At 44.7% G+C, this 21,657-nt stretch overlaps 1 protein-coding gene across 1 annotated transcript in view; it reads left to right on the plus strand.

The window, feature by feature from the left end:
* The first annotated feature begins 2,980 nt into the window (after positions 1-2,980).
* Positions 2,981-21,657, plus strand: part of LOC120038272 (ubiquitin-conjugating enzyme E2 J2) — a 32,201-nt gene continuing 13,524 nt past the window's right edge. Inside the window, exons 1-5 of the mRNA XM_038984094.1 lie at positions 2,981-3,770; positions 4,296-4,426; positions 6,022-6,062; positions 6,294-6,396; positions 14,933-15,071. Coding sequence (XP_038840022.1) covers positions 4,296-4,426; positions 6,022-6,062; positions 6,294-6,396; positions 14,933-15,071 — 414 coding nt within the window. The 5' untranslated portion in view covers positions 2,981-3,770. The remainder of the gene's footprint in view (positions 3,771-4,295; positions 4,427-6,021; positions 6,063-6,293; positions 6,397-14,932; positions 15,072-21,657) is intronic.

Below are 21,657 nucleotides of genomic sequence, written 5' to 3' on the forward strand. Positions count from 1 at the left end.
AAGACCAAGTCCCACACCATCACCTAAGCACTCCAATCTGGTACAGGTAATAAATGTGAAAGACATCTCAGATAGTGACCAATTGGGGACTGATTCTGGTTATGAGGGAAGTGAGAATATGTGGTTGGCCTATATGAGATACACTGCCAAAACACTTAATAGAAAGGACTGTGTCGTATGTGGACATGCCAGACCTATTCTGGCTGCTCACCCATTTGCCCTAAGCAATGGGAAAGGTTGGATGTGCATATTGGAAAGTTTCTATTATAATAAGCCAAATTCAACCCTGTGTAAAACTCTGAGTCTTGTGTTCCCAGAAGTCCCTCCCCAGAAGACACCATGGGGGGTTAAGGCATATGGGGAAATTACAGCTGTATCACTGGTACAGGTAGTGGTATAGACTATGGGAGGCTCCCTACTACTGCCTGCATCACTAATGTCACTATTAACTAGAGGTGTTGCTGATGTATGGTGGATGTGTGGACCTGCCAGGCGGTTGACCCCACATTTTGAAAAGAGACTGGCAGGGCACATGTGCTTTGGTCAGTCTGATAACACCATTAACTATTATTGAAGTTACAGCTAACCAACTCCTGGAAGCTGCACATGACACAGAGGCTCGGGACCAACCCAGGAGACGGCAGAAACGTGACGCTCCTTGGTCCAAGGGTACAGATAACATCCACACCAACCTGTTGGGGTCCCAATAGGGGTTCCCCACGAATTCCAGACATTAAACAGGAATGATGGCCTGTGGCATCTGATGCCCATCATTGGCCCAGCTATTGTTGATGCTAAGCAAACTGCCTGGATCAATTATATCTACTATAATCAACAATGATTTGTTAACTACACCCACACTGCACTTACAGGGATAGCTGAACAATTGGATGCCACCTATCGAACCAGTAGATAAAATAGACTAGCACTAGACATGATTCTGGCCAACCAGGGGGGTGTTTGTACAATGTTTGGAGAACAATGTTGCACGTTTATCCCTAACACTACCAGTCTGGATGGGAGCATTTCAAAAGCTCTGAGCGGGTTGGAAAAGTTATCTGTGGAGATGAGGGGTCTTGCAGGTGTGGAGGAGAGTGGACTGTTCTCCTGGCTGGGTGGTTGGTTTGGTGAGTGCACTGCATTGATGGTTACTGGATTTCTGAACCTAATAGTTGTATTTTTTTTAATTAATGTGCTGTGCTGCATGTATTATCCCCTGTTTGAGGAAATCTTTTACAGATGTTGCGCACGCTGCAGTTATGATGCCACTGCTTGCTCACGGGGGGATGCTGAGACTGCCTTGACAGAGGATGATCCATGGTTTGCTATAAAAAATAGAAATAAAAATGTGCTTATTTTTAGTTTTAATTCATTATTTTTTGCTTCACAATATATCTTTGTAATCTTTTACCCTGTATATTGTCCTACCTTATGTCAAGGTTTAAATTTCCTGGGTGGGAGGTAGCCAACCTGGTACCTGTTAGGGGTAGCAGGGTGGACTAGATGGTTTTTATTTTCTATACAATAAAGGTGTGTTTCTTTTAAACTTTGTATTCTGAGATCAAAAGGGGGAATCGAAATTTCTATGTAAAGAGATCTATGAATAAGACTGTTCTCCCTAAGAAGGTTATAAGTTCCTGGATGGTAACGAGCCCACCTAGTATATGGAAAAAGGTATGAAATGTTTATTGGTTGTGACACCTTACAGGTGTCAAACGGGGGAATCAAAAATAAAAATAAAAAATGTCTATGTTAATCAAAAATGTTTATGTTGACACCTTTTAGGTGTCAAACGGGGGATTGTGGGGTTTTTATAAGGTTTTTTGACATGCTTAACTAACTATAAGCTAGTAGGGCTTCTTATGCATTAAAGTTTGAATTGCTGACTCTTGTGAACCTGCATTTTCCATTAGTCTCTACTCTTACCAGTGCTCTGTCTAACCATGAATATCAGCCTGAAATGTGTGTGTGTTAAAGAGAGCGCTGTACTGTATGAAATATGTGTGTGTATGCAACAAAGTATCAGTAGTGTGGGCGCTGTACTGTGTGGCCGAGACTGTGCTAATCTTAGAGAGACACAGGAGGGGGGTGAATCAGCGCTGTACTGTGTGGCCGAGACTGTGCTAATCTTAGAGAGACACAGGAGGGGGGTGAATCAGGAGACTGCTGACCAGACAATAACAGATAAACTATACACACGAAAAACACATGTGAGGTTCTGAGTCATGCACTATAACCCAATACTATAACAAACGTGATTAGCAACTATATCATATGTGATTGAATACTATAACAAACGTGATTAGCAACTATATCATATGTGATTGGATATTGACAAACTGTTGGCCTGGGCGCCTGGATGTCTGTGTGTGTGTGCTGGAAGTAACAGTTAGCTCAGATAAGAAGCTGGGAAGCTGTAGTTAGCCTTGAGCGAGAACAGTGGACAATGTATACAGGTGCAGATATCTCAGACAATGTTATAAAACTGTCTGACCCCAGTCTCTGGGGTGAGGGAGCGTAATCTACACAGCAACAGCGACAGGACACCAGAAAGCGCAAAGAAGCTGGGACCAGCTTGTGTGCCAACATCAACGATAGGCTGGGTGAGTCTAAACCACGCCCAGTCTCTACTCTGACAGGCCGGCTCGGAAGCGGGAACTATCTGTCACGAGTATAATATACTATCTTTGTCAGAAACAAATCAGTTCTCTGTCTTATCCTGCGTGATGAAACATTGAACCCGTATATACGGAAATTGTATTTGCCATTTATTAACTTTAGAATTAAACAATTATTTTAACCAAGTTCAGGTGTGCTACTGTTCCTATCTCAGTTGAACTTTCACAACCCTAACAGTAACGTTAGCCACCAAGCCATGGAGACGTGTTTCTACCTAGCTAGCTGACATTAGAAACAGCTAGAAAGCCCCTGGTGGTTTACTTTCCTTGGTAGCTAGCTAAGTAATGTTAGCCACCAAGCCATGGAGACGTGTTTCTACCTAGCTAGCTAACATTAGAAACAGCTAGCAAGCCCCGGTTGGTTTACTTTCCTTGGTAACTAGCTAAGTAACGTTAGCCACCAAGCCATGGAGACGTGTTTCTACCTAGCTAGCTGACATTAGAAACAGCTAGAAAGCCCCGGTTGGTTTACTTTCCTTGGTAGTTAGCTAAGTAACGTTAGCCACCAAGCCATGGAGACGTGTTTCTACCTAGCTAGCTAACATTAGAAACAGCTAGAAAGCCCCGGTTGGTTTACTTTCCTTGGTAGCTAGCTAAGTAACGTTAGCCACCAAGCCATGGAGAAGTGTTTCTACCTAGCTAGCTAACATTAGAAACAGCTAGCAAGCCCCGGTTGGTTTACTTTCCTTGGTAGCTAGCTAAGTAACGTTAGCCACCAAGCCATGGAGACGTGTTTCTACCTAGCTAGCTGACATTAGAAACAGCTAGAAAGCCCCGGTTGGTTTACTTTCCTTGGTAACTAGCTAAGTAACGTTAGCCACCAAGCCATGGAGACGTGTTTCTACCTAGCTAGCTGACATTAGAAACAGCTAGAAAGCCCCGGTTGGTTTACTTTCCTTGGTAACTAGCTAAGTAACGTTAGCCACCAAGCCATGGAGACGTGTTTCTACCTAGCTAGCTGACATTAGAAACAGCTAGCAAGCCCCGGTTGGTTTACTTTCCTTGGTAACTAGCTAAGTAACGTTAGCCACCAAGCCATGGAGACGTGTTTCTACCTAGCTAGCTGACATTAGAAACAGCTAGAAAGCCCCGGTTGGTTTACTTTCCTTGGTAACTAGCTAAGTAACGTTAGCCAATTTATCTTAAATCGCGTTGTTTCCTGGTAAGCGGGATAACTAGCTGTCATTGATAATTAACTATCTGATATCATGTAACATGAAATGCATCTACTGATGATGCCAAGCTACAGTAGCTCCCTAATAAATCCGTTTAACTCCCACCAGTCAGGCTGTTAACTGTGTGACAGTCTAGCAGTGTGTGTGTGTCAACATTTGAGAAGTGACATTTGTTTAGCTTACTTGACATAAAATATATTGGCAGATTTTATTATCCGTAACATGAACTTTGACACCTGCTTGTTACGATCGTTTGGGTGCCAAAGCACCCGCTCATAATTAGGTGTGAGTTAGTATCTTTATGTCCTTGACACAAAGAAAAACATTACCACTGTCTAATCTTTGTAAAGATAATTGGGTGATATACTGTAGTTTCTCATTAACAATATGTGTGGTGCCAGTTATCTAACGGTCTGTCTGGACTGGTCTGTCGTCGTCTCAGATGAACAGCAACGGGAATAAGAGGGTACCGACCACAGCCACCCAGAGACTAAAACAGGACTACCTCAGGATAAAGAAAGACCCTGTGCCTTACATCTGTGCTGAACCCCTACCATCCAACATCCTCCAATGGTAAGAGCTCTCTCTCAACATTCTCTCTCTCTCCACACACTCTCTCTCCACTCACTCACACTCTCTCTCCACTCACTCTCTCTCTCTCTCTCTCCACTCACTCACACTCTCTTTCCATTCACTCTCTCTCTCTCTCTCCACTCACTCACACTCTCGTTCCATTCACTCTCTCTCTCTCCACACTCTCTCCACTCACTCTCTCTCTCTCTCTCTCCACTCACTCTCTCTCTCTCTCCACTCACTCTCTCTCTCTCTCTCTCTCTCCACTCACACTCTCTCTCTCTCTCTCTCCACTCACACTTTCTCTCTCTCTCTCTCTCTCTCTCCACTCACACTCGCTCTCTCTCTCTCTCCACTCACACTCGCTCTCTCTCTCTCTCTCCACTCACACTCGCTCTCTCTCTCTCTCTCCACTCACACTCACTCTCTCTCTCTCTCTCCACACACTCGCTCTCTCTCTCTCTCTCTCCACTCACTCGCTCTCTCTCTCTCTCTCCACTCACACTCTCTCTCTCTCTCTCTCTCTCTCCACTCACACTCACACTCTCTCTCTCTCCACTCACTCACTCTCTCTCTCTCTCCACTCACTCACACTCTCTCTCTCTCCACTCACTCACTCTCTCTCTCTCTCCACTCACTCACACTCTCTCTCTCTCTCTCTCTCCACTCACACTCTCTCTCTCTCTCTCTCTCCACTCACTCTCACTCTCTCTCTCTCTCTCTCCACTCACACTCACTCTCTCTCTCTCTCTCTCCACTCACTCTCTCTCTCTCTCTCTCTCTCCACTCACACTCGCTCTCTCTCTCTCTCTCTCCACTCACTCACTCTCTCTCTCTCTCTCTCTCCACTCACTCACTCACTCTCTCTCTCTCTCCACTCACTCACGCTCTCTCTCTCTCTCCACTCACTCACGCTCTCTCTCTCTCCACTCACTCACGCTCTCTCTCTCTCTCCACTCACTCACGCTCTCTCTCTCTCTCCACTCACTCACGCTCTCTCTCTCTCTCCACTCACTCACGCTCTCTCTCTCTCTCTCCACTCACTCACTCACTCTCTCTCCACTCACTCACACAAACACATATATTGATAGGGTATTAGAGTATGGGTGCTGCTCTAGGATCAGGTCCTCCTGTCCATGTTATCTTATTCATTATGATCTTAAAGGGCACATCTGATCCAATAATCAGCACTCCTACTCTGAGATGATTTTTGAATACGGGCCATTTGTTGTGATGAGCGGCTTCCTCAATCCTCACCTCGTCACCTTGTCTCCTTCGTCTGCACTGATCTGAAAACAGAAGATAGGTGAAAATTGGATAATGGTGATTTCATGCTGTGAATGTACTTGTACCAGTTCTTCAATGTAAACGAAGGAAAGGAGACCAGAAGGAGGAGGATGCGAGGAAGCTACTTCACTATTGAGATGCACCCGAAGTCTCTATGGAAAAATAAATGTCTTGAATTCTAACAGGATCTTTATAGTGTGAATGAATAGTAGACTTATATTTGTTAACTAAATCAGTCATGGTTGTGTTCCTAAAGTGGTACTCAACTGTGTTTTCCATGAAGTGCTTTTTCTTCCCTCTATCTCCAGGCACTATGTTGTTCGAGGTCCTGAGAAGACCCCATACGAAGGTAAATCATTTCACTTTACATAAGTTCTCAGTTCTCTGAATAATATCACTTTTAAATGATCCCGTACTAACCGGTGGGATATTGTCCTTTAATTCTGTGTCTGACTAAATTATTCAGAATGTTTCCTTTTTGATTTGCTTCGATTTTCAGAATGATGGATTCATTTTCGACTATTGTTTTTATACTAGATTGTTTTAAGTGATTGAATGTCTTGGTCTTTTTGTTCCACAGGGGGATATTATCATGGCAAATTAATATTCCCTCGGGACTTCCCCTTTAAACCACCCAGCATCTACATGACCACACCAAACGGGAGATTTAAGTGTAACACTAGGTAAGAATCAAACGACCCAGAATGCATGTGAACGTACAGTAGTAGAAGAAGATGGCGCCATAATGTATGGCCACCGTTTTGTGAGTGCCAACCCAACTTAGCTTTTTATGATTCTTTTGGTGTTTTATTTTCACGTTATTGTCACATTATTTTCACATTATTTAACATTATTTTTTACATTCTTTTCATATTATTTTTACATTATTTTAATATTATTTTGGCATTATTTTTACATTATTTTCATAATCTATCTGCTATATTTTATAACCAACAATAACTTTTGAATGTCAAGATCGGCAGTTACTTACCTGACTTTCGGCTTCGAGCGATCAGCCCTTTCGGCTCTTTATGTAATTCCTCAATGTTCGGGGCGTTCAAGAGGAAACGCCGGCGTAACAGAGACAAGAGAGGAAGAGTTCTGGTGAGGTTTTGGCAAAGGGAGAACCAGCCCACCTCTACCTTCCATTCTATTGGCCAGTCACTTGATAATAAGATGCATGACCTCCGACTTTGGATTTGCTACCAACTGTAACTGCAATATTCTCTGCGTTTTTGGACAAGATACCCTCAAATGGCTATGTAATTCGATGGATTCTCACCGAGCGGACAGGACTGAGTGGAGTGAAATCGAGAGGGGAAGTGGTTTCCCTCTTCATCAACAACAAATGGTGTGCTTAGTGGAAGTCTCGACCCATTGGCTAGTCCCCAGCCAATCACACAGTGTCAACCTATTGCTCACCCGTCTCGGGAATACCTGATGGTCAAATGCCGACCCTTCTACCTCCTGAGGGAGTTTACATCTGTTATCATGACTGTTGTATAAATTCCACCTCAGGACAAGAAAAATAACAAGATGGCACTTAACCAACTGTACGAGGCTATAAACAAGCAGGAAAACTTGCACCCGGAGTCTGCTGATCTGGTTGCCGGCCATTTTAATTCCTCGTCATTAAGAAACGTGATGTCCAACTTCCTTCACCACTAGGGGGCGATAAAATCCTAGACCACGGTTACTCTACCCACAAAAAAAGCATACAAGGCAGTCCCTCGTCCCTCATTCTGCAAATCAGATCCATACTCCTGCTTCCTGTTTACATGTAGAAGCTCAAACAAGAAGGTATCCGTGACTCGCTCTGTTGAGAAATGGTCATCTGTGACTCGCTCCTTTTCTATAAACATTCCATCTTTAGAAAGATGGCGCCGAACAACATGGCTGATGTTTTACATTCTCCCAACCAATTGTGCAATTTTTTAAATAATTTTTTTCCCGTTTGTGACTTATTTTTTAAACTTGTTTTGTACATAATGTAGCTGCTATCATCTCTTATGACCGAAAATAACTTCTGGACATCAGAAAAGCTATTTCTCACCGCGGACTAGAATAAACTTTTTCCTTTATCGAGTCCGACGAGAAGGATATCCTGCTTTCCCTGGAGCAGGCCCAGATGCGCGCCTTTTGTGTGAAGAAAAGACGCCGGAAAAGGGGACGCAGATCGGGGATCCTTCTGAGAATCCGTAGGCGAGCGAACAAACTCCCAATGCCTTCCATTCTTCTTGCTAACGTGCAATCGTTAGAAAATAAAATCGATGACCTACTATTAAGATGATCCTACCAACGGGACATTAAAAACTGTAACATCTTATGTTTCACCGAGAAATTTTCTATGCACCGGCATAACAGAGACGCTACCTCTGGTAAGACGAGGGGTGGGGGGTGTGTGTCTATATGTCAATAACAGCTGGTGCGCGATGTATAATATTAAAGAAGTCTCGAGGTATTGCTCGCCTGAGGTAGAGTACATTATGATAAGCTGTAGACCACACTATCTACCAAGAGAGTTCGCACCGACAACGATGAGACGGCCTATAGGGAGGAGGTCAGAGAACTGACAGTGTGGTGTCAGGACAACAACCTCTCCCTCAACTTGATCAAGACAAAGGAGTTGATCGTAGACTACAGGAAAAGGAGGGCCGAACAGGCCCCCATTCTCATCGACGGGGCTGTAGTGGAGCGAGTCGAGAGTTTTTAAGTTTCTTGGTGTCCAAATCACCAACAAACTAGAATGGTCCTAACACACCAAGACAGTCGTGAAGAGGGCACGACAAAGCCTATTCCCCCTCAGGAAACTAAAAAGATTTGGCATGGGCCCCCTGATCTTCAAAAGGTTCTACAGCTGCACCACCGAGAGCATCCTGACCGGTTGCATCACCGCCTGGTATGGCAACTGCTCGGCATCTGACCGTAAGGCGCTACAGAGGGTAGTGCGAACGGCCCAGTACATAACTGGGGCCAAGCTTCCTGCCATCCAGGACCTATATAATAGGCGGTTTCAGAGGAAAGCCCATAAAATTGTCAAATACTCCAGTCACCCAAGTTATGGACTGTTTTCTCTGCTACCGCACGGCAAGCGGTACCGGAGCGCCAAGTCTAGGACCAAAAGGCTCCTCAACAGCTTCTACCCCCAAGCCATTAGACTGATGAACAATTAATAAAAATCGCCACCGGACAATCTAAATTGACACCCCCCCCATTCTCTTGTACACTGCTGCTACTCGCTGTTTGTTTATTATCTATGCATAGTCACTTCGCCCCCACCTACATGTACAGATTAGCTCAACTAGCCTGAACCCCTGCACACTGACTTGGTTCCGGTGCCCCCTGTATATAACCTCATTATTGTTATTCTTATTGTGTTACTTTTTATTATTACTTTATTTTAGTCAACTTGGTAAATATTTTCTTCTTCTTGAACTGCACTGTTGGTTAAGGGCTTATAAGTAAGCATTTCAATGTAAAGTCTACACTTGATTGTATTCGGCGGATGTGACTAATAAAGTTGAATTTGATCTTTATTGCAGGAAGTTAAGTGATGTAGGCAATAAACTGTTCCCTTTATGTGACCTCTGACCCCATTCCACCTTAATCAGTGACTACAACCATGCGATTGCCTTACCTTTACTTAGTAACGTTCCAAACCCCTGGCTCATATCCAACCTTAATTCACCCCCACCATATACATTCCTCCTACAGATACCCATTAACTTCTGGTGTAACAAGTGTTTTCAAATGACAACTCAACAGCTGAAACCAGACTGTGGCCCTTCTCCTTTTCCGTGGGATTCCTGATGTCTATCAATAACATGTTCTGACAGAATGTAAACCTTCTGCATTCCCCCCTTCTCCCTCAGTAACATGAACAAGGATATTTCATAAGTCAGTACCCATCAATGTAAGTAAATAATTAGTCTACCGTACACGTCAAACTGTACGTGATAGCCTATTCGTATTGGCTGCAGATGTTGACATGAGAGAGGCACCTGAAAATGTAAATACAATTTTTAATGAGACTTTGAATTACATATACAGTACCAGTCAAAAGTTTGGACACACCTACTCATTCAAGGGTTTTATTTTTAATATTTTTCTACATTGTAGAATAATAGTGAAGACCTCAAAACTATGAAATAACACATGGAATCATGTAGTAACCAAAAAAGTGTTACACAAATCAAAATAGGCTTGAGATTCTTCAAAAGTAGCCACCCTTTGCCTTGATGACAGCTTTGCACACACTTGGCATTCTCTCAACCAGCTTCATGAGGTAGTCACCTGGAATACATTTCAATGAATAGGTGTCTTGTTAAAGTTAATTTGTGGAATTTCTTTCCTTAATGTGTTTGAGCCAATCAGTTGTGTTGTGACAAGGTAGGGGAGGTATACAGAAGATATGAGTAGGTGTTCGAAAACTTTTGATCGGTTGTGTGTGTATGTATGTGTATACACACACAGCACAGAGGTCAAATTTTGTACTATGGGGGATAGTAGATTGACAGGCTAGTGCTGTTCATTACTGATTTACTTTTTTGTTGGCTGACGAAAAGTCAGTGTGGACGGTTCTAACATATTCAATAGGGACGCGTGCCGTTGAACTCCCGACGTCTCTGTGTTCACTTGTAGCCTACTTCGGAGTTGTGATGCCTGTGAAAAGGGACCGGATCACGTGACGGACATTAGCTAATAACAATTAAGATATCTGAGAGAACCCTGCTGTGAGTGAGAGGTGCTTTGGAGCACAGCGATTGACAGTCGGGAGAAGGGAATTGTAATTATTATTTTCAGTTTGAGATGTTGGGTGTTGGGCGATTAGGCCTGGCTCGCAGTCGGTGTTTTAATTCATTCCAAAGGAATGTTAGATGGGGTTGAGATCAGGGCTCTGTGCAGGCCAGTCAAGTTCTTCCACACCGATCTCGACAAACAATTTCTGTATGGACGTCGCTTTGTGCACGGGGGGCCTTGTCATGCTGAAACAGGAAACTGTTGCCACAAAGTTGGAAGCACAGAATAGTCTAGAATGTCAGCCCCAGACCATTATTCCTCCTCCACCAAACTTTACAGTTGGCACTTCATTGGGGCAGGTAGTGTTCTCCTGGCATCTGCCAAACCCAGATTAATCCGTCGGACTGCCAGATGGTGAAGCTTGATTCATCACTCCAGAGAACGTATTTCCACTGCTCCAGAGTCCAATGGCACCCAGCTTTACACCACTGCAGCCGACGCTTTGCATTGCTCATGGTGATCTTAGGCTTGTGTGTGGCTGCTCGTCCATGGAAACCCATTTCATGAAGCTCCCGACGAACAGTGATTGTGCTGACGTTGTTTCCAGAGGCAGTTTGGAACTCAGTAGTGAGTGTAGCAACTGAGAACAGATAATTTTCACGAGCTTCAGCACTCTGCGGTCCCGTTCTGTGAGCTTGTGTGGCCTACCGCATTGCGGTCCCGTTCTGTGAGCTTGTGTGGCCTACCGCACTGCTGTCCCGTTCTGTGAGCTTGTGTGGCCTACCGCCCTGCGGTCCCGTTCTGTGAGCTTGTGTGGTCTACCGCCCTGCGGTCCCGTTCTGTGAGCTTGTGTGGCCTACCGCCCTGCGGTCCCGTTCTGTGAGCTTGTGTGGCCTACCGCTCTGCGGTCCCGTTCTGTGAGCTTGTGTGGCCTACCGCCCTGCGGTCCCGTTCTGTGAGCTTGTGTGGCCTACCGCCCTGCGGTCCCGTTCTGTGAGCTTGTGTGGCCTACCGCCCTGCGGTCCCGTTCTGTGAGCTTGTGTGGCCTACCGCCCTGCGGTCCCGTTCTGTGAGCTTGTGTGGCCTACCGCCCTGCGGTCCCGTTCTGTGAGCTTGTGTGGCCTACCGCCCTGCGGTCCCGTTCTGTGAGCTTGTGTGGCCTACCGCCCTGCGGTCCCGTTCTGTGAGCTTGTGTGGCCTACCGCCCTGCGGTCCCGTTCTGTGAGCTTGTGTGGCCTACCGCCCTGCGGTCCCGTTCTGTGAGCTTGTGTGGCCTACCGCCCTGCGGTCCCGTTCTGTGAGCTTGTGTGGCCTACCGCTCTGCGGTCCCGTTCTGTGAGCTTGTGTGGCCTACCGCTTCGTTGCCGAGCTGTTGTTGCTCCTTGGCGTTAACATCACTTACAGTTGACCGGGGGGCGTTAACATCACTTACAGTTGACCCGGGGGGCGTTAACATCACTTACAGTTGACCCGGGGGGCGTTAACATCACTTACAGTTGACCCGGGGGGCGTTAACATCACTTACAGTTGACCGGGGGGTGAACATCACTTACAGTTGACCCGGGGGGCGTTAACATCACTTACAGTTGACCCGGGGGGCGTTAACATCACTTACAGTTGACCCGGGGGGCGTTAACATCACTTACAGTTGACCCGGGGGGCGTTAACATCACTTACAGTTGACCGGGGGGTGAACATCACTTACAGTTGACCCGGGGGGCGTTAACATCACTTACAGTTGACCCGGGGGGCGTTAACATCACTTACAGTTGACCCGGGGGGCGTTAACATCACTTACAGTTGAACCGGGGGGCGTTAACATCACTTACAGTTGACCGGGGGGCGTTAACATCACTTACAGTTGAACCGGGGGGCGTTAACATCACTTACAGTTGACCCGGGGGGCGTTAACATCACTTACAGTTGAACCGGGGGGCGTTAACATCACTTACAGTTGACCCGGGGGGCAGCTCTAGCGGGGCAGAAATTTGCTCAATTTTATACACCTGTCAATAACGGGTGTGACTGGAGTAACCAAATCTACTCATTTTGAAGTCGTGTCCACATACTTTTGTGTATATTTAGTGTAACTTACTTACTTTATTGTGTTTTTCTTATGTTTTTATATTTTTTGTTCAACCTTTACTCCATTGTTGGGTTTTAGAGCTGAAAGGCATTTCACTGTTCTTGTGCTCGTGACATTAAAACTTCACCATGGATCTAAAGTACATATCATAAATGGATGTATTTTAGTCTCAGGGTTCAAACTATGGAACTGTGTTCTGTTAAATCATTTCATCCATTTCCTGCTGTCTTTTCCTGAGTGTGTCACGGCCTGTCTCTTCCCCCTCCTGACGGAGTGTGTCACGGTCTGTCTCTTCCCCCTCCTGACGGAGTGTGTCACGGTCTGTCTCTTCCCCCTCCTGACTGAGTGTGTCACGGTCTGTCTCTTCCCCCTCCTGACGGAGTGTGTCACGGTCTGTCTCTTCCCCCTCCTGACGGAGTGTGTCACGGTCTGTCTCTTCCCCCTCCTGACTGAGTGTGTCACGGTCTGTCTCTTCCCCCTCCTGACGGAGTGTGTCACGGTCTGTCTCTTCCCCCTCCTGACGGAGTGTGTCACGGTCTGTCTCTTCCCCCTCCTGACGGAGTGTGTCACGGTCTGTCTCTTCCCCCCCTCCTGACGGAGTGTGTCACGGTCTGTCTCTTCCCCCCCTCCTGACGGAGTGTGTCACGGTCTGTCTCTTCCCCCCCTCCTGACGGAGTGTGTCACGGTCTGTCTCTTCCCCCTCCTGACGGAGTGTGTCACGGTCTGTCTCTTCCCCCTCCTGACGGAGTGTGTCACGGTCTGTCTCTTCCCCCTCCTGACGGAGTGTGTCACGGTCTGTCTCTTCCCCCTCCTGACGGAGTGTGTCACGGTCTGTCTCTTCCCCCTCCTGACGGAGTGTGTCACGGTCTGTCTCTTCCCCCTCCTGACGGAGTATGTCACGGTCTGTCTCTTCCCCCTCCTGACGGAGTGTGTCACGGTCTGTCTCTTCCCCCTCCTGACTGAGTGTGTCACGGTCTGTCTCTTCCCCCTCCTGACGGAGTGTGTCACGGTCTGTCTCTTCCCCCTCCTGACTGAGTGTGTCACGGTCTGTCTCTTCCCCCTCCTGACGGAGTGTGTCACGGTCTGTCTCTTCCCCCTCCTGACGGAGTGTGTCACGGTCTGTCTCTTCCCCCTCCTGACGGAGTGTGTCACGGTCTCTCTCTTCCCCCTCCTGACGGAGTGTGTCACGGTCTGTCTCTTCCCCCTCCTGACGGAGTATGTCACGGTCTCTCTCTTCCCCCTCCTGACGGAGTGTGTCACGGTCTCTCTCTTCCCCCTCCTGACGGAGTGTGTCACGGTCTCTCTCTTCCCCCTCCTGACGGAGTGTGTCACGGTCTGTCTCTTCTCCCCCTCCTGACGGAGTGTGTCACGGTCTGTCTCTTCCCCCCCTCCTGACGGAGTGTGTCACGGTCTGTCTCTTCCCCCCCCTCCTGACGGAGTGTGTCACGGTCTTTCTCTTCCCCCCCCTCCTGACGGAGTGTGTCACGGTCTGTCTCTTCCCCCCCTCCTGACGGAGTGTGTCACGGTCTGTCTCTTCCCCCCCTCCTGACGGAGTGTGTCACGGTCTGTCTCTTCCCCCCCCCTCCTGACTGAGTGTGTCACGGTCTGTCTCTTCCCCCCCCTCCTGACTGAGTGTGTCACGGTCTTTCTCTTCCCCCCCTCCTGACGGAGTGTGTCACGGTCTGTCTCTTCCCCCCCTCCTGACGGAGTGTGTCACGGTCTGTCTCTTCCCCCCCTCCTGACGGAGTGTGTCACGGTCTGTCTCTTCCCCCCCCCTCCTGACGGAGTGTGTCACGGTCTGTCTCTTCCCCCCCCCTCCTGACTGAGTGTGTCACGGTCTGTCTCTTCTCCCCCCCCTCCTGACTGAGTGTGTCACGGTCTGTCTCTTCCCCCCCCCTCCTGACTGAGTGTGTCACGGTCTCTCTCTTCCCCCCCCCCCCCCCCCCCTCCTGACTGAGTGTGTCAAGGACGGTCTCTCTCTTCCCCCTCCTGACTGAGTGTGTCAAGGACGGTCTCTCTCTCCCCCCCCCCCCCCCCTCCTGACTGAGTGTGTCAAGGACGGTCTTTCTCTTCCCCCTCCTGACTGAGTGTGTCAAGGACGGTCTCTCTCTTCCCCCTCCTGACTGAGTGTCAAGGACGGTCTCTCTCTTCCCCCTCCTGACTGAGTGTGTCAAGGACGGTCTCTCTCTTCCCCCTCCTGACTGAGTGTGTCAAGGACGGTCTCTCTCTTCCCCCTCCTGACTGAGTGTGTCAAGGACGGTCTCTCTCTTCCCCCTCCTGACTGAGTGTGTCAAGGACGGTCTCTCTCTTCCCCCTCCTGACTGAGTGTGTCAAGGACGGTCTCTCTCTTCCCCCTCCTGACTGAGTGTGTCACGCTGTATCTCTTCCCCCAGGTTATGTCTGTCCATCACTGATTTCCACCCGGACACGTGGAACCCAGCCTGGTCCGTCTCCACCATCCTGACTGGTCTGCTCAGCTTCATGGTGGAGAAAGGCCCCACTCTGGGTAGCATCGAGACCTCTGACTACACTGTGAGTTGGTATTACTGACCTTAGTATGACTGACTTCAAAAATCCTCATCAATCTACACACAATACCTCATCATGACAAAGCGAAAACAGGTTTTTAGACATTTTTGTACATTTATAAACAAAAAATGAAATACTGTATTTACATAAGTATTCAGACCGTTTGCTATGAGAATCAAAATTTAAGTCGGGCGCATCCTGTTTCCATTGATCACCCTTGAGATGTTTCTACAACTTGATTGGAGTCCACCTGTGGTAAATTGATTTGGAAAGACACACACCTGTCTATATAAGGTCCCACAGTTGACAGTGCACGTCAGAGCACCAAGCCATGAGGTCGAAGGAATTGTCTGTAGAGCTCCGAGACAGGATTGTGTTGAGACACAGATCTGGGGAAGGGTCCCAAAAATATCTGCAGCACTGAAGGTCCCCAGGAACACAGTGGCCTCCATCATTCTTAAACAGGATTAGAACCACCAAGACTCTTCCTAGAGCTGGCTGGCCGGCCAAACTCTGTGGAGATGGGAGAACCTTCCAGAAGGACAACCATCTCTGCAGCACTCCACCAATCAGGCCTTTATGGTAGAGTGGCCAGACGGAAGCCACTCCTCAGTTCGCCAAACGGCACCAAGAGGACTCTCAGAACATAAGAAACAAGATTCTCTGGTCTGATGAAACCAAGATATTTGGCCTGAATACCAAGCGTCACGTCTGGAGGAAACCTGGCACCATCCCTACGGTGAAGCATGGTGGTGGCCGCATCATGCTGTTGGGATGTTTCTCAGCAGCAGGGAGTGGGAGACTAGTCAGGATCAAAGGAAAGATGAAACGAGCAAAGTACAGAGAGATCCTTGATGAAAACCTGCTCCGGATCTCAGACTGGGGCGACGGTTCACCTTCAAAACAGGACAACGACCCTAAGCAGACAGCCAAGACAACGCAGGAGTGGCTTCGGGACAAGTCACAGCCCGGACCTGAACCCGATCGAACATCTCTGGAGAGATCTGAGATGTTGTCTTGTTGGAAGGTCAAAGGTCATGGTCTCAGAGTCCTGTTTATTGACATATAATCAGGTTCTAATGCAGATATGAATGTTATGTTAGTCATATATTAATTAGGATGAATGGCTGTGTGTAGACAGCTGTTAGTCATGTAATAGTTAGGATGAATGACTCTGTAGACAGCTGTTAGTCATGTAATAGTTAGGATGAATGACTGTGTAGACAGCTGTTAGTCATATATTAGTTAGGATGAATGACTGTGTAGACAGCTGTTAGTCATATATTAGTTAGGATGAATGACTGTGTAGACAGCTGTTAGTCATGTAATAGTTAGGATGAATGACTCTGTAGACAGCTGTTAGTCATGTATTAGTTAGGATGAATGACTGTGTAGACAGCTGTTAGTCATGTATTAGTTAGGATGAATGACTGTGTAGACAGCTGTTAGTCATATATTAATTAGGATGAATGACTGTGTAGACAGCTGTTAGTCATGTATTAGTTAGGATGAATGATTGTGTAGACAGCTGTTAGTCATGTATTAGTTAGGATGAATGGCTGTGTAGACAGCTGTTAGTCATATATTAATTAGGATGAATGACTGTAGACAGCTGTTAGTCATGTATTAGTTAGGATGAATGACTGTGTAGACAGCTGTTAGTCATATATTAATTAGGATGAATGGCTGTGTGTAGACAGCTGTTAGTCATGTATTAGTTAGGATGAATGGCTGTGTAGACAGCTGTTAGTCATGTATTAGTTAGGATGAATGACTGTAGACAGCTGTTAGTCATGTATTAGTTAGGATGAATGGCTGTGTAGACAGCTGTTAGTCATGTATTAGTTAGGATGAATGGCTGTGTAGACAGCTGTTAGTCATGTATTAGTTAGGATGAATGGCTGTGTAGACAGCTGTTAGTCATGTATTAGTTAGGATGAATGACTGTGTAGACAGCTGTTAGTCATATAATAGTTAGGATGAATGACTAGACAGCTGTTAGTCATGTAATAGTTAGGATGAATGACTCTGTAGACAGCTGTTAGTCATGTATTAGTTAGGATGAATGACTGTAGACAGCTGTTAGTCATGTATTAGTTAGGATGAATGACTCTGTAGACAGCTGTTAGTCATGTATTAGTTAGGATGAATGACTGTGTAGACAGCTGTTAGTCATGTATTAGTTAGGATGAATGACTGTGTAGACAGCTGTTAGTCATGTATTAGTTAGGATGAATGACTGTGTAGACAGCTGTTAGTCATATATTAGTTAGGATGAATGACTGTGTAGACAGCTGTTAGTCATATAATAGTTAGGATGAATGACTAGACAGCTGTTAGTCATGTAATAGTTAGGATGAATGACTCTGTAGACAGCTGTTAGTCATGTATTAGTTAGGATGAATGACTGTGTAGACAGCTGTTAGTCATGTATTAGTTAGGATGAATGACTGTGTAGACAGCTGTTAGTCATGTAATAGTTAGGATGAATGACTGTAGACAGCTGTTAGTCATGTATTAGTTAGGATGAATGACTCTGTAGACAGCTGTTAGTCATGTATTAGTTAGGATGAATGACTGTAGACAGCTGTTAGTCATATAATAGTTAGGATGAATGACTAGACAGCTGTTAGTCATGTAATAGTTAGGATGAATGACTCTGTAGACAGCTGTTAGTCATGTATTAGTTAGGATGAATGACTGTAGACAGCTGTTAGTCATGTATTAGTTAGGATGAATGACTGTAGACAGCTGTTAGTCATGTAATAGTTAGGATGAATGACTGTAGACAGCTGTTAGTCATGTATTAGTTAGGATGAATGACTGTAGACAGCTGTTAGTCATATATTAGTTAGGATGAATGACTGTAGACAGCTGTTAGTCATATATTAGTTAGGATGAATGACTGTGTAGACAGCTGTTAGTCATGTATTAGTTAGGATGAATGACTGTGTAGACAGCTGTTAGTCATATATTAGTTAGGATGAATGACTGTAGACAGCTGTTAGTCATGTATTAGTTAGGATGAATGACTGTGTAGACAGCTGTTAGTCATGTAATAGTTAGGATGAATGACTGTAGACAGCTGTTAGTCATGTATTAGTTAGGATGAATGACTCTGTAGACAGCTGTTAGTCATGTATTAGTTAGGATGAATGACTGTAGACAGCTGTTAGTCATATATTAGTTAGGATGAATGACTGTAGACAGCTGTTAGTCATATAATAGTTAGGATGAATGACTAGACAGCTGTTAGTCATGTAATAGTTAGGATGAATGACTCTGTAGACAGCTGTTAGTCATGTATTAGTTAGGATGAATGACTCTGTAGACAGCTGTTAGTCATGTAATAGTTAGGATGAATGACTCTGTAGACAGCTGTTAGTCATGTATTAGTTAGGATGAATGACTGTAGACAGCTGTTAGTCATGTATTAGTTAGGATGAATGACTCTGTAGACAGCTGTTAGTCATGTATTAGTTAGGATGAATGACTGTGTAGACAGCTGTTAGTCATGTATTAGTTAGGATGAATGACTGTGTAGACAGCTGTTAGTCATGTATTAGTTAGGATGAATGACTGTGTAGACAGCTGTTAGTCATATATTAGTTAGGATGAATGACTGTGTAGACAGCTGTTAGTCATATAATAGTTAGGATGAATGACTAGACAGCTGTTAGTCATGTAATAGTTAGGATGAATGACTCTGTAGACAGCTGTTAGTCATGTATTAGTTAGGATGAATGACTGTGTAGACAGCTGTTAGTCATGTATTAGTTAGGATGAATGACTGTGTAGACAGCTGTTAGTCATGTAATAGTTAGGATGAATGACTGTAGACAGCTGTTAGTCATGTATTAGTTAGGATGAATGACTCTGTAGACAGCTGTTAGTCATGTATTAGTTAGGATGAATGACTGTAGACAGCTGTTAGTCATATAATAGTTAGGATGAATGACTAGACAGCTGTTAGTCATGTAATAGTTAGGATGAATGACTCTGTAGACAGCTGTTAGTCATGTATTAGTTAGGATGAATGACTGTAGACAGCTGTTAGTCATGTATTAGTTAGGATGAATGACTGTAGACAGCTGTTAGTCATGTAATAGTTAGGATGAATGACTGTAGACAGCTGTTAGTCATGTATTAGTTAGGATGAATGACTGTAGACAGCTGTTAGTCATATATTAGTTAGGATGAATGACTGTAGACAGCTGTTAGTCATATATTAGTTAGGATGAATGACTGTGTAGACAGCTGTTAGTCATGTATTAGTTAGGATGAATGACTGTGTAGACAGCTGTTAGTCATATATTAGTTAGGATGAATGACTGTAGACAGCTGTTAGTCATGTATTAGTTAGGATGAATGACTGTGTAGACAGCTGTTAGCCATGTAATAGTTAGGATGAATGACTGTAGACAGCTGTTAGTCATGTATTAGTTAGGATGAATGACTCTGTAGACAGCTGTTAGTCATGTATTAGTTAGGATGAATGACTGTAGACAGCTGTTAGTCATATATTAGTTAGGATGAATGACTGTAGACAGCTGTTAGTCATATAATAGTTAGGATGAATGACTAGACAGCTGTTAGTCATGTAATAGTTAGGATGAATGACTCTGTAGACAGCTGTTAGTCATGTATTAGTTAGGATGAATGACTCTGTAGACAGCTGTTAGTCATGTATTAGTTAGGATGAATGACTGTAGACAGCTGTTAGTCATATATTAGTTAGGATGAATGACTGTGTAGACAGCTGTTAGTCATGTATTAGTTAGGATGAATGGCTGTGTAGACAGCTGTTAGTCATGTATTAGTTAGGATGAATGACTGTGTAGACAGCTGTTAGTCATATATTAGTTAGGATGAATGACTGTAGACAGCTGTTAGTCATATAATAGTTAGGATGAATGACTAGACAGCTGTTAGTCATGTAATAGTTAGGATGAATGACTCTGTAGACAGCTGTTAGTCATGTATTAGTTAGGATGAATGACTGTAGACAGCTGTTAGTCATGTATTAGTTAGGATGAATGACTGTGTAGACAGCTGTTAGTCATGTAATAGTTAGGATGAATGACTGTAGACAGCTGTTAGTCATGTATTAGTTAGGATGAATGACTCTGTAGACAGCTGTTAGTCATGTATTAGTTAGGATGAATGACTGTAGACAGCTGTTAGTCATATATTAGTTAGGATGAATGACTGTAGACAGCTGTTAGTCATATATTAGTTAGGATGAATGACTGTGTAGACAGCTGTTAGTCATGTATTAGTTAGGATGAATGGCTGTGTAGACAGCTGTTAGTCATGTATTAGTTAGGATGAATGACTGTGTAGACAGCTGTTAGTCATATATTAGTTAGGATGAATGACTGTAGACAGCTGTTAGTCATATATTAGTTAGGATGAATGACTGTGTAGACAGCTGTTAGTCATGTATTAGTTAGGATGAATGGCTGTGTAGACAGCTGTTAGTCATGTATTAGTTAGGATGAATGACTGTAGACAGCTGTTAGTCATGTATTAGTTAGGATGAATGACTGTGTAGACAGCTGTTAGTCATATATTAATTAGGATGAATGGCTGTGTGTAGACAGCTGTTAGTCATGTATTAGTTAGGATGAATGGCTGTGTAGACAGCTGTTAGTCATGTATTAGTTAGGATGAATGGCTGTGTAGACAGCTGTTAGTCATGTATTAGTTAGGATGAATGACTGTAGACAGCTGTTAGTCATATATTAGTTAGGATGAATGGCTGTGTAGACAGCTGTTAGTCATGTATTAGTTAGGATGAATGGCTGTGTAGACAGCTGTTAGTCATGTATTAGTTAGGATGAATGACTGTGTAGACAGCTGTTAGTCATATATTAGTTAGGATGAATGACTGTAGACAGCTGTTAGTCATATATTAGTTAGGATGAATGACTGTGTAGACAGCTGTTAGTCATGTATTAGTTAGGATGAATGGCTGTGTAGACAGCTGTTAGTCATGTATTAGTTAGGATGAATGACTGTAGACAGCTGTTAGTCATGTATTAGTTAGGATGAATGATTGTGTAGACAGCTGTTAGTCATGTATTAGTTAGGATGAATGACTGTAGACAGCTGTTAGTCATATAATAGTTAGGATGAATGACTAGACAGCTGTTAGTCATGTAATAGTTAGGATGAATGACTCTGTAGACAGCTGTTAGTCATGTATTAGTTAGGATGAATGACTGTAGACAGCTGTTAGTCATGTATTAGTTAGGATGAATGACTCTGTAGACAGCTGTTAGTCATGTATTAGTTAGGATGAATGACTGTGTAGACAGCTGTTAGTCATGTATTAGTTAGGATGAATGACTGTGTAGACAGCTGTTAGTCATGTATTAGTTAGGATGAATGACTGTGTAGACAGCTGTTAGTCATATAATAGTTAGGATGAATGACTAGACAGCTGTTAGTCATGTAATAGTTAGGATGAATGACTCTGTAGACAGCTGTTAGTCATGTATTAGTTAGGATGAATGACTGTGTAGACAGCTGTTAGTCATGTATTAGTTAGGATGAATGACTGTGTAGACAGCTGTTAGTCATGTAA

This window comes from Salvelinus namaycush, unplaced genomic scaffold (assembly GCF_016432855.1).
Source record: "Salvelinus namaycush isolate Seneca unplaced genomic scaffold, SaNama_1.0 Scaffold212, whole genome shotgun sequence".
In the NCBI taxonomy this organism is placed as follows: domain Eukaryota; kingdom Metazoa; phylum Chordata; class Actinopteri; order Salmoniformes; family Salmonidae; genus Salvelinus; species Salvelinus namaycush.